The sequence below is a fragment of the Pseudorasbora parva genome, chromosome 2 (genome assembly GCF_024679245.1).
Source record: "Pseudorasbora parva isolate DD20220531a chromosome 2, ASM2467924v1, whole genome shotgun sequence".
Classification (NCBI taxonomy): Eukaryota; Metazoa; Chordata; class Actinopteri; order Cypriniformes; family Gobionidae; genus Pseudorasbora; species Pseudorasbora parva.
In genome coordinates, this window is record NC_090173.1 from 13,885,024 (window position 1) to 13,898,166 (window position 13,143).

General features: G+C 41.0%; 2 protein-coding genes across 2 annotated transcripts; one reads left to right on the plus strand and one right to left on the minus strand.

Moving 5' to 3' along the window:
* Window positions 1–466: 466 nt before the first annotated feature.
* LOC137089461 (cytochrome P450 2K6-like) lies at window positions 467–4,406 on the minus strand. The gene is made up of 4 exons (XM_067453039.1): window positions 4,265–4,406; window positions 1,228–1,412; window positions 1,005–1,146; window positions 467–923 (listed from the first exon to the last, which is right to left on the minus strand). The coding sequence occupies exons 1-4, from the start codon at window positions 4,404–4,406 to the stop codon at window positions 736–738; spliced, it is 657 nt and encodes a 218-aa protein (XP_067309140.1). The 3' UTR covers window positions 467–735.
* Window positions 2,073–10,648, plus strand: LOC137092374 (uncharacterized). Its single transcript, XM_067456642.1, has 7 exons — window positions 2,073–2,360; window positions 3,087–3,146; window positions 5,440–5,646; window positions 5,776–6,770; window positions 6,856–6,922; window positions 7,211–7,379; window positions 10,114–10,648. The coding sequence occupies exons 3-7, from the start codon at window positions 5,442–5,444 to the stop codon at window positions 10,247–10,249; spliced, it is 1,572 nt and encodes a 523-aa protein (XP_067312743.1). The 5' UTR covers window positions 2,073–2,360; window positions 3,087–3,146; window positions 5,440–5,441; the 3' UTR covers window positions 10,250–10,648.
* Window positions 10,649–13,143: the final 2,495 nt, after the last annotated feature.

Below are 13,143 nucleotides of genomic sequence, written 5' to 3' on the forward strand. Positions count from 1 at the left end.
AGCTTCTTTCTAATTTTGCTCATTAGTAGAGCTGCCGACTTGTGTCCCTGGTTTCCGTGACGGGTCACATATACTATCCGGTGTTTTACCTAAACATGTACAATCTGGCAATCATATACACGCAAGCTCTCTCGCGTGGCGTGGATGATCTGAAAGCACCAATAAACAAGTAAGTTCCATTTTAGCAATCTCCAATTCAGATGTTATGCTTAAAGTGTCTTTCAGTCGTTCTGTGTTCTGTCAGGACTCACGAGCTGCTTCACTGAACAACTGAACTGCTGTGTGCTGTGAGTGGGTAAATAAGCCAATCAGAGCAGAGCTCAACATTAATATTAATGACTCTTCCAAATAAGGAAAAAAACAGAGCATTACATCCTGGGGACAATTTATAGGGTTGTAAATGGACCTGTAAAACTGTATCAGTGACTTAAAATATTTTTCTTAACACACCACACATAAACATAATTTTCTCAAAACTATAAACTTTTACATACATGCTGCTCACATTTTATTGTAGCAGAGTTTATGCTGAATACAGAGTAATCATAATTTAGCCATTAAAATGTTACAAGAAACAGAAATAAGAACAAATTTTAGGGCATGTCAAAACACCTTCAGGTCCCAGAACCACCTCAGGGTTCAGCGGGTTAATTTTTATTTTTTTTTATTTATTATTTTTTAAATAAGAGACATTGTCAGTCCAATAATGCCTAATATTTAACAGCATATATAACTTTAAGACCGCTTTATTGCACAGAGTTTGTGTGGGGTCGGGTTCAGGGTGAAGCCCACAAGTGGAGTAAGATCCAGATCATCTTCAGACACTCCAGGAGGAGGAGTGAAGCGAAAATGCTGAAGGAGGGAAGTGAAGAACAGGAAGAGCTCCATTCTGGCCAAACCTTCTCCAGGACAAACCCTACGGCCTGAGAAAACAATAAGCAAAGTATTAATAAAAATCACCTCTGATGGCATAATATAATTGGTGATATTGAAGTCCACTGCACCTGCAGAGAAGGGCATGAAGGCGTCATTTTTAACAAACTGTCCCTGCTTATTTAGAAAGTGTCTTGGGTTGAAGCTGTCAGGAGTTTCCCACTCATTTTCATCCCTCAGTACAGATACCAGTAGTGTTATCACACTGGTTCCCTGCACAAAACAACACAATTGATCAATGATAAATGGTGCAAACACATAATCAAACACAGCATGCTCTTATTGGAGCCAGACCTTCTTGATGAGGTATCCGTTCAGGTGAACGTCACATGTGGTCTGATGGGGGACGCCAAGGGGTAATACAGTTGTAAATCGCTGTGTTTCATGGATCACAGCATCGGTATATGGTAAGTTCTTTCTGTCTTCCACCACTGGCTGACGTCCACCGATAACTCGGTCAATCTCGTCTTGGACCTCGGCTTAAATTCACAAGCATTAAAGTATAACAGCATTACTGAATATTTGACTCTGGCTAACACTTTGCATCTATAACAGGGTTAAAAATGTTCCCGTAAATATTATTACTTTCATCAAAATTACAGTTTTTTTTTCAGTTAATTGTTTTGCGCGACCTCTGGTATCGAGATTAAGTGGGTTATTTGCCTTTAATCTGTTAAAACCACAACCCTTCCCCTGAGAGAAGGTAAAAATGTGCCCCAGCAAAATTACATTATTTTTGTAACATATGTTTATCTCACAAATAATGTTACAAAATTACATTATTTTTTTAACATGTTTATCTCACAAATAATGTTAAATTGGAAGTTCAGTGATGTTGATTGCTACTGTATATGACTACACTGTAACAAATTGCTGTAATTTTACAGTAAATTTTTACAGTAAGACCACTGTAATTTGAATTATACAGCATTACTGTATTTTGCTACATGGGAGCATGCTTTGCTGTAAATTTACAGTACCTAATACTATACTAGCCTGTAAGTTTTTAAGATTGTAATGCTTTTTCTTATGAATTCTGGGAAGATGATTAAGCTGTAAATTGTTTATATCATGTATACAATTATTAGGCTATTTATTAAAAAAGAAAAAGCCAATTAACTGTTGCAAAAAGTTTTTTTCACAAGTCAATAACACTGAAGTAGTCACCTGTAATAAATACGGCATTTTTAACGAATTAGTTACTCAATGTAGACTGTGACATTATTATATAATCTACACATCCCGAAGTTTAAAATGGTTGGCTTTTTGAAAACACACACGATTAAACATCAGCATAGTGGAGTGCATGCATGTGATGTGATTTCATCATCAGCAGCGGACACCACGCGCTGCATTTCGCGCTCAACTCCTGCACGCGGCCACGCGAGCGTTTACCCGTCACCGGAGGAGAGCGAGAGAGAGACAAGGTGTGTATGCTCCAGTTTAAACATTAAATCCAGTGACATCCTATAATTGTTTAAACAGTCATCAAGATCTTTCATTGTATATATTAGTTTTATTTCGAGACGTTGCAAAGGGGATAGTATTTGTCAAATTTTATGATACTGAATTTGCGTGGGGAGTCCAGTCACAGCAATAGGTGTTTCATCTATCATAAAAGTGTGACCGGACTGCAATAATACTTCTACATTTTCATCTGTTCGATATACAATTATTTTAGATGATATAACTTAGTAGTCATGTAAACTTTTAAGCATTGCAATTGAATTGCGTAGGTTTATTCATATTCATAAAGTTCTGAGGAAGTAACAGTTAGATTCGAAATAGTTGTGCACGTTTTTATTGCTGTGAATGTATTAGCTTGTGTTTTGCAAGTTTTAATTTTATTGCAGTTAAAAATTTATGTCTGTCATTTCTGTAATAATGAGAGCAGTACAATCCTAAATTTTGTGCGGCATGTGAAATTGCATAGAAATGTGCCTAATTCACGGTTTAGATGTGGTGTGCCTGATTGCCCACATGTTTTTGGTAAGTTTCCATCATTGAAGTCCTACATATACAGACATCACAGGGGACGTCACAAGCCTGCTAAAGAGTATCAGGCACAGATGTGTGATAAAACATTTAAATGTCATGTAGACTTTTGTGAAGTTCAATGTGGGACCCTAACACAGTTTTTGTCTCATTTGAAGAGCCACATTCAGTCAGGTCTGGAGATCCGGTGCCCATTTGGTTGCAACAGGACATTTAAGGTGAGATCTACATTCGCATCACATGTATCACGGACACATAAAATGTGCTCTGTAAACCATCTGATCGAGCCTACTATGACCATGGAAACTACAGTTTCTGATGTAGTGTCTGAGAGTGAGAGATCACAGGCTGAGGCTGTAGAGCACAATTTTCCTGAAGTTGTGGATGAATCTCTCTTTCTAAGAAATTTAACCCTCTTCTATCTGAAGCTTCAAGCTAAATTGCTATTACCTGAGTCTACTATTCAAGGCATTGTTGAAGAATTTCAAAATATCCATGACATTGGACAGTCTTATTTTCTTAGCAAATTGAGAGAAAAGCTTGCTTTGCTTGAATTACCAGAGGAGAGGATTAATAATGTGATTGATCAGTTGTCTAGGGAAGATTTGCTGACAGCTTGTAATAGTGGTGTTCTAAGTACAGCACAGAGGAGAAAGACTGCTTTCAAACAAGATTTTCACTATGTTGAGCCAGTCCCTGTTTTTCTAGGAGTTAGTGAAAGAAATGGGAAAGAGTGCTTTGCTCAGTATGTCCCAGTTAAGCAGACCATCAGTGCTCTGTTTCAGTGCCAGTCTGTGAGGGATCAATATGAACAGATGCACTCACAAACAGCTGAAAATTATCTGTTTCGGGATCTAAAGGATGGTAAGAATTTTTCAGAAAATTCTCTTTTTCAAACTGATCCATCATCTCTGGGTTTGATCATTTACCAGGATTCATTTGAGGTGGTGAATCCTTTAGGCTCAGCTAGAAAGAAACACAAGTTGCTGGCAGTTTATCTTACTTTATCTGATATTTTACCTCACAACAGATCAAACATAGACCACATGCAACTTGTTCTTTTGTGTAATGAGCAAGATTTTAAGCAATTTGGAACAGCTCATGTTTTTAGATCACTAATTGAAGATCTCAAAGATCTTGAGGAGAATGGTGTTGCTGTCAATGATGACACAACTTTGAAAGCTTCTTTGTGTTCCATCGTAGGTGACAACCTGGGATCCCACACAATTGGTGGTTTTGTCGAGAACTTTAGCCGAAGCCAACATTTCTGCAGGTATTGCACCATTGATAGAAACACATTTCATACCACACCTTTAGAGCCTGCTATGAAGCGAACCGTCGAGTCTTATGAGAGAAACATTCAGGAACTTGCTGACAGTGGTGATAATATAGTTGATGGAGTCAAATTTAACTCTCCTTTCAATCAGCTGAATTCTTTTCATGTTTGTCAGCCTGGCTTGCCCCCCTGCCTTGGGCATGACCTCTTTGAGGGTGTTGTGGCATCTGATCTTAAGCTGTACATTGATTACTTGGTAAATCAAGAGAAAGTATTTACTTTCACAGAGCTAAATCGCTATATTAAACAGTTTGAATACACAGGAAATGATGCTGCCAATAAACCAGCTGAGATTTACTCAGGGAGTGAGAAGCTTTGTGGTCACGCTGTTCAGAACTGGTGTCTTCTTAGACTTTTACCAGTGATTGTTGGACACAGGATTAAGGATCCAGAATCAGAAGTGTGGCAGCTTGTTCTACTCCTCAGACAAGTTGTAGACCTAATTTGTGCACCAGCAATACTGGCAGATCAGGTCGCCTATCTGAAAGTGCTCATTGATGAGTACATTCATTTTAGGTGTGAGACTTTCCCTTCTAAGCCTCTCAAGCCTAAACATCACTACTTGTGCCATTACCCAGAGCTTTTAAAACAATTTGGACCGCTCATTCGCTTATGGACTATGCGATTTGAGAGCAAACATACCTATTTCAAGCAATGTGCTAGAAAATTGCACAACTTCAAAAATTTATGTTCAACACTTGCAGAAAGGCACCAGCTTCTCCAAGCCTATTTAAGTGCTGGAAACCTCTTTCAGCTGTCTGTGCAAGTCGAGAAAGGCTCAGAATTTTATTCTGATGATTATAACGAAGCGATCAAGGAATCAGTTGATTATTTTGATTTTCAGCCAGACAATACATTAGTAGCTACTGAAATCACTGTGAAAGGAACAAAGTACAGGAAAGGCATGGTTGTTCTTTTGGCCAGTAGTGATGAGGGTTTGGAGGTTGGCAGAATTAAACTAATTCTTGTTCACCAGAATTCAGTGGTCTACTTTGTGTCTGAGAAACGGCATGCTGTGCAGTTAGTGGATTTGGGTGCATACTGCATAACAGATGAAGACCCAAGAAATGTCTGTGTACTTCAAGAGGAGCTATTAGATTATTACCCTCTCCAGGAGTACAAAACATTTGGCTTGTCTGTAATTGTGTTACACCACTCTTTTCCATCTTTTTAAGGGATGTCCAATTTAGAGGAGATACAGCTTGCCATCTGCTCTTCGTTACCTGGTCTCCCTGATGAAATGCTTCAAAAATTGCTCCATGGGCTTACTGCTATTGGTGTTGAAACTAAAGCTGACCTCCACTTTGTGAATGAAGAAGACCTTGTGGAATACCTCAGGCCTATCCAATGTCGTAAACTTCTGAACGCATGGAAAAATAAAGGTAATTTATTTGCTCTTCAAGTAGACAGAAAAAAAATACCACTGTTTACTAATGTACATTTAAAAAAAGAAAAGTAAAATGTTCCGTGTTCAAACTTCAATTTTTTTGTTTGTTGGTTATTTGTATTAGAACAAGCTGGATGCTCGACTCCCCAACAGTCATCACATCAAGATCTTTCTGATATATCAAGCCCAGGATCAGAGAGTTCTTCAAATTCTACACCATCTCGTTCTTCTGCTTGCTCTTCAGCATCTTGTGTCTGGGCTGAAACATTTAAAGTGCCTTGGGAAGTCATGCCTTCTGGAATTAGATTGGCCATCGCAAATAAAAAAAGGCCATCACCAGCTGATCGAAGGCAGCTAGTAAGGATTTTAGTGGGTAATATGCAAAAACATGAAGTGAATCCATCAAAGGCACAGTGTCAGATTATAGTGCAGAATATTGTTAAACAATACCCTGAGAGCTTTGCTGACGTTCTGGCTGATGGAACTAAAATAGGTTGTGGGTATGCTTCTTTGCTCTTGCAAGTTAAAACACGTGTTGAACACGTAAACAGAAACAACACATTAGCTCGTCGGAGAAAAGAAAGACTACAATCATCATGTAGAACCATAAGTCAGAGCTCAAGAAGGCCAGCTGATCGATATGGTTGTGTTAGTTGGCAGCCAGAGGAGCTTCCTGCAGGGGAAAATGACGAAACTCTAGAAGAGAAACGCAAGCAAATGGTACTTCTGCATTCTACTGAAGGAATGTCTGGAGCTACTAGAGGAGAACTTCACAAGTTGATGGAGGTCACATATTACCGCCAGCGCCGCGATATAAATGCCAGTCCAGCTCCGCCCCTGTCAGAACTGAAGAACTCATGGCCATACCTGTTTTCTCTCAAAGGCATCTTTTTACATTTCAATTTGCTTACTGACATCTCACTGCTCCAAAAAATCATGGAGAGTATTGAGGGGAAAGGAAAGAGGATTCTACGATTTTTTCAAGAAAAGCCAACAAACAACGAGGTGCGTGCTGTTCTTTCAAAGTATCAAGAGGGAAATTCTCTGGTCCTGTGCATCCTGCAACTCTTAATGGCCCACTTGAAAGAGAGAACAGAATCCCTTCTAATTGAAGCTGATGTAAGTAACATTTTGATATGTTTTATGTCTTAAGGTTTGAACTGTAATGCAAAATAATTTATTTACATGTTTGTTTGTTTTTTAGGTAGCAGCAACTGCAGCTGACATCGAAAAAGATGGATTACCAGATTCACCTGCGCTGACCATCCAAGGTAATTCGCTTTACTTTGTATGTCAGCGTCTCCATAATACACACTATTCTTTGCTTTCTAGCTATTTATATGGGTACCTCTTTGTCCTGTACTGTTTTTTCTCTCACTTTTATGATCCATTTAAAAAAAATCTTTGCCACCTCTGTTTCTGTATTCTATTTTACAGTTCTATTATCACTCTTATATTCCTTCCATAGTTAGCTCTCTTAGTGCGCTGTTTTTTTGTTATTGTCTCTGAATCATTCTCTTAACACTTATTAATCTATGCCCTTCTTTTTATTTATATAGGTGAATCCATGACCCCAAGCAGGTGGATGATGTCAGTCGAGAGGGAAGTTGTCCTGGGCCCATGTTCAGAGGCGTTTGTTGAGGGACTGGCAGCATTGTTCGCAATCTATTATAACTTGAACCTTGCCTATCAGGGGGAAGCTGCATGCACGCTGCAATTTATTCAGAGGTATGTCAGAGCATAAATTCTTACTCAATATTTGATCATAGACATTCCTTTTTTTTTTTTTAGGTTAGGACGGTTTATCAGGATTAGATTTTTTTATTGAACGTTTTCAAACAAAAAAAGAAACAATTGGTAAGCACTGAATAGAGTACAGACTAAGTAGCCAAAATATTTTATTCACTGCTTGGTACAAAAAAAGTGCAAGGCGCATGCGGATTAAACATAGACGGGCACAACCAGACATTTCAGCAAGTTGCAAACCCTGGCCGTTTCTCTAAACCAACTATGCAAAATTCTTACTTGCGTCCTTGGAAGCTCAGACTTGACAAGTTCAACTCAGGAGAACGAAGTCCCGAGGACGCAAGTCTGGTAATTCTGCAAACGGAACAGCAATGTTCTTGATAGCGTCACTGAGCTCTCTCTGGCTACTCCGGTTATTTCTGTTTGAAAATAATTTTTGAAAAATTAAAAATGTTAAACACCACTCTACCTCTTTTTGTTTAAAAAAAAAAAAAAATTAAACATATTAATAGCCACACAAATGTGGTTCAGGCAATGCGTACATTGATTATCTCTGCATATATATTTAGCAAAACTAAATATAAAACACAACCCTGCCTCTTTTCATTTACATTTAAAAAAAAAATAAAATAAACATTAATATGTGATTCACACAATTAGTGTGTGTGCATTTAACTGCTCCATAATCACGGCGGGCTCCCTTTAGACCAGGGGTGTTCAAAGTCGGTACTGGAGGCCCACTGTCCTGCAGAGTTTAGCTCCAGCTTGCCTCAATACATCTGCCTGGAAGTTTCTAGTATGACTAATAAGAACTTGATTAGCTAATTCAGGTTTGTTTAATTGGGGTTGAAGCTAAACTCTACAGCAGTGGTTCTCAAACCTGTCCTGGAGGACCACCAGTCCTGCACAGTTTGTATGTCTCCCTATATCTGACATACCCATTTCAGGTCTTGCAATCTAAAAAAATCTAAAAAGCTAATGAGCTCATGAGTTGAATCAGGTGTTTTAGATGAGGGAGACACACAAAGGCCGTTTCTCAATACCAAGTACGCGAACTTGTGACTTGCGTCCTTGGTAGTTCAGACTTGCCAAGTTCGACTCAGGAGAACGAACTCCAGAGGACGGGAGGAATCGTCATCAATCTCAATTGTGAATCGTCGTCAGTCGCTGATCAAGTTCACATCTAGCAAAGTACAGTTCAAATCCCCGGATGTGTCCTTGATCATCCCCTTTTATCGAGGATGCATCGAGAGGAGACTTGTGGACTTCAGACACAAGACACACTTCTATCCCAGAATGCATCTCGCACCGAACAGCAAGCCCATTCACATTGGCGTTATCAGCTGAAGGCTCGCTCGCTACGGACGTGAGCCGTGGACCACAGTCCCTCGGCAACTTTGTACTACTGATCACCGTTTTAGAAAAGGGTTAATAATTTGGAGTAAAGCATACGTACAATTGGTAAGTGACAAGGTTTTATTGAGTTATAGTATGCAACATATACGAAAGTTGATTGAGTTATAATATAATGTCACCGCTACAGCTACTGCGATGTCTTACTGATTCAACCAGATAACAAAATATGTCTGGAAACAATTTTGAATTAAATAGGGGCAATCATAATCTATTGCAGTTAATTTTGCAATGCAGGCGTCAATGACTCGCAATACAAAATTTGTCATTCAAATACACACGATTCTTGCGGTGTTTTCCCCCACGCCGACCACGCCCCCAACTATGACTAGATGCATTCAGTGAAGATAATACATTGCCTGCACTACATTTGTGTGGCTATAATATGTTTAAATTTTTTTGTGGTGTTTTCATATATTTTGTTTTATTGTAGCCTAAAATTTACATATATAGGCCTACTCTTTTAGTGACGATATTAAGAACGCTGCTGTTAGCAGATCAGCCTACTTGTGTCCTGCCAGCCTCAGGAGTACGTTCTCCAGTCGAACTTGGCAAGTCTGAATTACATGGACGCAAGTCAGAAGTTCGCATAGCCTATATTGAGAAACGTATATTCTATGCTACAATAAAACAAATATGTCATAAAATACGAGCTGCTGTCTGTAAACGTGTAATGTCCTGTCTTTATAAAGCATCTTCTTATTAAACTGTTAGTACTCTTACAAAGTTCTCAATGCTTCGGTTTGCATGTAGGGACCCTCATTATGCTGCCGTGTTAGTGTGAGGCTATTTTGAGCCTTGTTAGTGGTATTAACTAGCGATTTAATTTTACTACCCTGTGCCCCATAGACAAGCGCTATAAGCTAATCTGTTTTTAGAGATAAAACTCTTTACATTTGATTTTCATGAAAACGCATCCCAGAGAACGATCTACTCGGTAACCATCTGTTAATTACCCCAAGATTCATTTCTCACTGGAGTTGTCCTTTAAGAAACGGCCATTATGTGCAGGGGTTAAACGGTCGTTTAAAAATGCTAAACACAAGGAAACCCAGGATAGTTCCGTCTGTACTCAATAGGCAATGCTAAGTTCTGCACGTAATCTGTAGAATAATGACAATCGGTAAATTTTATTTATTGTTAACATGGAAGGCATGGAATTCATATTTAAATAATAGTTAAATATGACACCAACTCAAAATTAAATTAAATGTGATTTTAAAATGTCTGAGTTTTGTCTGACAAATTGTTTGAGTATGTACTGTTTTTTTTGATAATTCGATGTTGTGGGTGTTTTTCACAGAGGAATTGTGGGCATTAACCCAGAAACCGGATCAAAAGTTGCTGCTGGAAAGCGAGACAAGAAAATGCATGGAATGAACCCACATGTATGCACACTGCTACGAAAGCTAATGGACTTTGAATGGCTTGCTATTTAAAAAAAAAAAAAATTCCAATGGAATTGAAGTAAGAGACTCTGACCTGATTTTCAAGTTCATGGTGAAGTTAATATACATGCAACGTCTTGCGTTTTCATGGATTTGGTGATTTAAAGGTAGGCTCTGTTCAGAACATTGTAACACTATTGGGATGTGTTCCCTTTATTGTTGATGATGAAATGCTGTTCTCAGTGGTTCTTGATAAAGAAGGAAGTAGTTTCTTTGTCTTTTTTTGTATTTCCAAGGCTAATGCCTTTCATTTATTGTGTCATTTCCATTTTTTTTGTTTCTCCAAATATATTTGGAAATTTGTGCTCATGTTAAATGGCCATCATTGTACAATAAATGTGTATACATTTATGAAAACCTGTTATTTTGAAAGTTTTATTTTTCATTGACAAAAAGGGAAAGAATACTAAAATGTACAGGTAAACATAGGTTTACACAATCACAGCAGTGAAATCTCAACTGTAGTAGAATTGAGAGAAGATTTTAACAGCAAATTCTCAAATTTATTGTAAGATGTATAGCAGGACCTCAGTTCACAGTTGCTTATACACTGCAATGCATTGTATTATTACAGTGAAATTGTAGGTAAAGATTTACAGTACTCTTGTAAATTTACAGTCTTACTGGCAACCAAAATTGCCAGTAAGGTTCTGTAATTTTACAGTAAAGCTGTAAAAAAGGGGGGATAATTTTACAGTGCATATTCAGTAGTGTGCTGTATTTTTACAGTACAATTGTAATTAATGATTTACAGTACTCTTGTAAATTTACAGTCTTACTGGCAACCAAAATTGCCAGTAAGTTGCTGTAATTTTTACTGTAAATTTTTTACAGTGTAGTTATTAGGACCCGGGTTGTTGCAGCCGCTCACACTTTATTGCACGGAGCTTAGTGCTTACAGTATTTTGTTTCTGCGACATTGGTAGCATGGCGGATTTTCAAAAAAACAAACGGTCATTCCGCGCGCCGCACTTAAACACCAAGAACACAGCTCAAACGGGAACTTGAGACGGCATCAACATGTAGAAGTAGACATATTACTATTTTAAATGAAAAGAGACAATAAAAGGTCCAACATATGAGGAATACTCATCAGCACTATGCTGACTTCAAAAGTTTGTTCCTCTTTCCTTCAGTGTTCCCTTTCAGTCGGTCACGTTCGACGTACGTCAGAACTGAACCGACGAATGGGATCTTACTTTAGAGACCAATCCTACTTCGAGCATCTAACAACGAGCCAATGAAATTTGGCATGCGATCACGCATTCCACGCTCCGCCCCGCAGCGCGGGTATAAATAGGAAGTGGAATGGTAGATCAGCGCTTTCTACTTCGGAGCCGAACAGTCTTCATTGCTGTTTCTACGAAGAGCTTTCTGACTACGAGTCAAAACCTTCCTGTGAAAGAGTTTGCCAGTGCGGGTGATACGGCGCGTCAGCGAGAGACCGTCACTTCAGTGATAGAGTGTGCAAAGAGCTGTTGGTTCGCTGAGCGTTTCCTTACACACACACATTACAGTTGGTTCGCTGGGCGCTCACACATACACATCACTGAGAGCTCACGCAGGCTTGCACTATCGAACTGCGTGGAGCCGCGGTCATCTCCCTGAGTGCTTCAGCACTAAAAGAGCAACTTCCTTTTCACAAAAGAGCAACACGGTTTGACCCTGCGTCTTTTTCAAGATGTCATTCAAGCCGTGTGTTTCTGGATGCGGTCGATTTCTGTCTCCGCTTGACGGACACGTTCGTTGTCTCTCGTGTCTGGGCGCACAGCACGCTGAGGCTGCGTTCGTGGATGAGACATGTTCCCATTGCGGGAATATGTCCATTGCAGTGTTGCGGTCCCGTCTCCAGTACCTCAGAAGAGGTGGAACACCATCGTCCATCCCCCGATCTAGTGGTCCTCCAGCTGCAAAGCAGAGGGCTACTACTTTGGCTGATGACCTTGGTGGGGACCTGAGGGTGTCGGTCAGGGTAAACCCGACGGGTCTCACGGCTCCTCGGGCCCCTCCCCCCTCCACTGTACCGGTGGAGCTTCCGGAAGGGCGCGCTGACCTCCCACGCGGAGCGCCAGTCGTCTCTTTTGGGGCTCCGGCGGAGGACCAGATGTCGGTTGCTGCATCGGGGGATGAGCTAATGGGTTCCGAGGATGAAGACTCGGCTGCGTTGCCCCCTTCGGGTGTGACAGCGTTGCCCGAGTCTGACCCGGAACTTACGGCTATGCTTGCCCGGGCCGCCGCAAGTGTCGGGCTTGAGTGGAACCCTCCACCACGTCCCGAACCTTCGCGGCTGGATGATTGGTTTCTCGGGACGGGTCGCGCTGGTTCTCAGCGTCCCGCCCCGGTGCCTTTCTTCCCGGAAGTGCATCAGGAGCTCACGAAGTCCTGGGTAGCGCCGTATAGCGTACGCCAGCGATCGACTGACTCCTCCATCCTCACCACTCTCGATGGTGGTGCAGCTAAGGGTTACGAGGGGATCCCTCCAGTCGAGCGGTCGGTTGCGATGCACCTGTGTCCTAAGACCGCTGCGGACTGGAGGCAGGCCCCGCGTCTCCCCTCCCGGGCGTGTAAGTTCTCGTCCGGCTTGACGGGCAAGGCTTACACAGCCTGCGGAGAAGCTGCATCAGCTTTGCATGCCATGGCGCTCCTGCAGGTCCACCAGGCCAAAGCGCTCATGGAACTGCACGAGGGTGGTTCCGACCAGGCAGTTATGCAGGAACTGCGAGCCGCGACGGACCTCGCCCTCCGGGCGACGAAAGTCACGGCCCGCTCCCTGGGTCGGGCGATGTCCACCTTGGTGGTCCAGGAACGCCACCTGTGGCTGAACCTGACAGACATGCGGGACTCGGACAAGGTTCGGTTTCTAAACGCCCCTGTCTGTCAGGCCG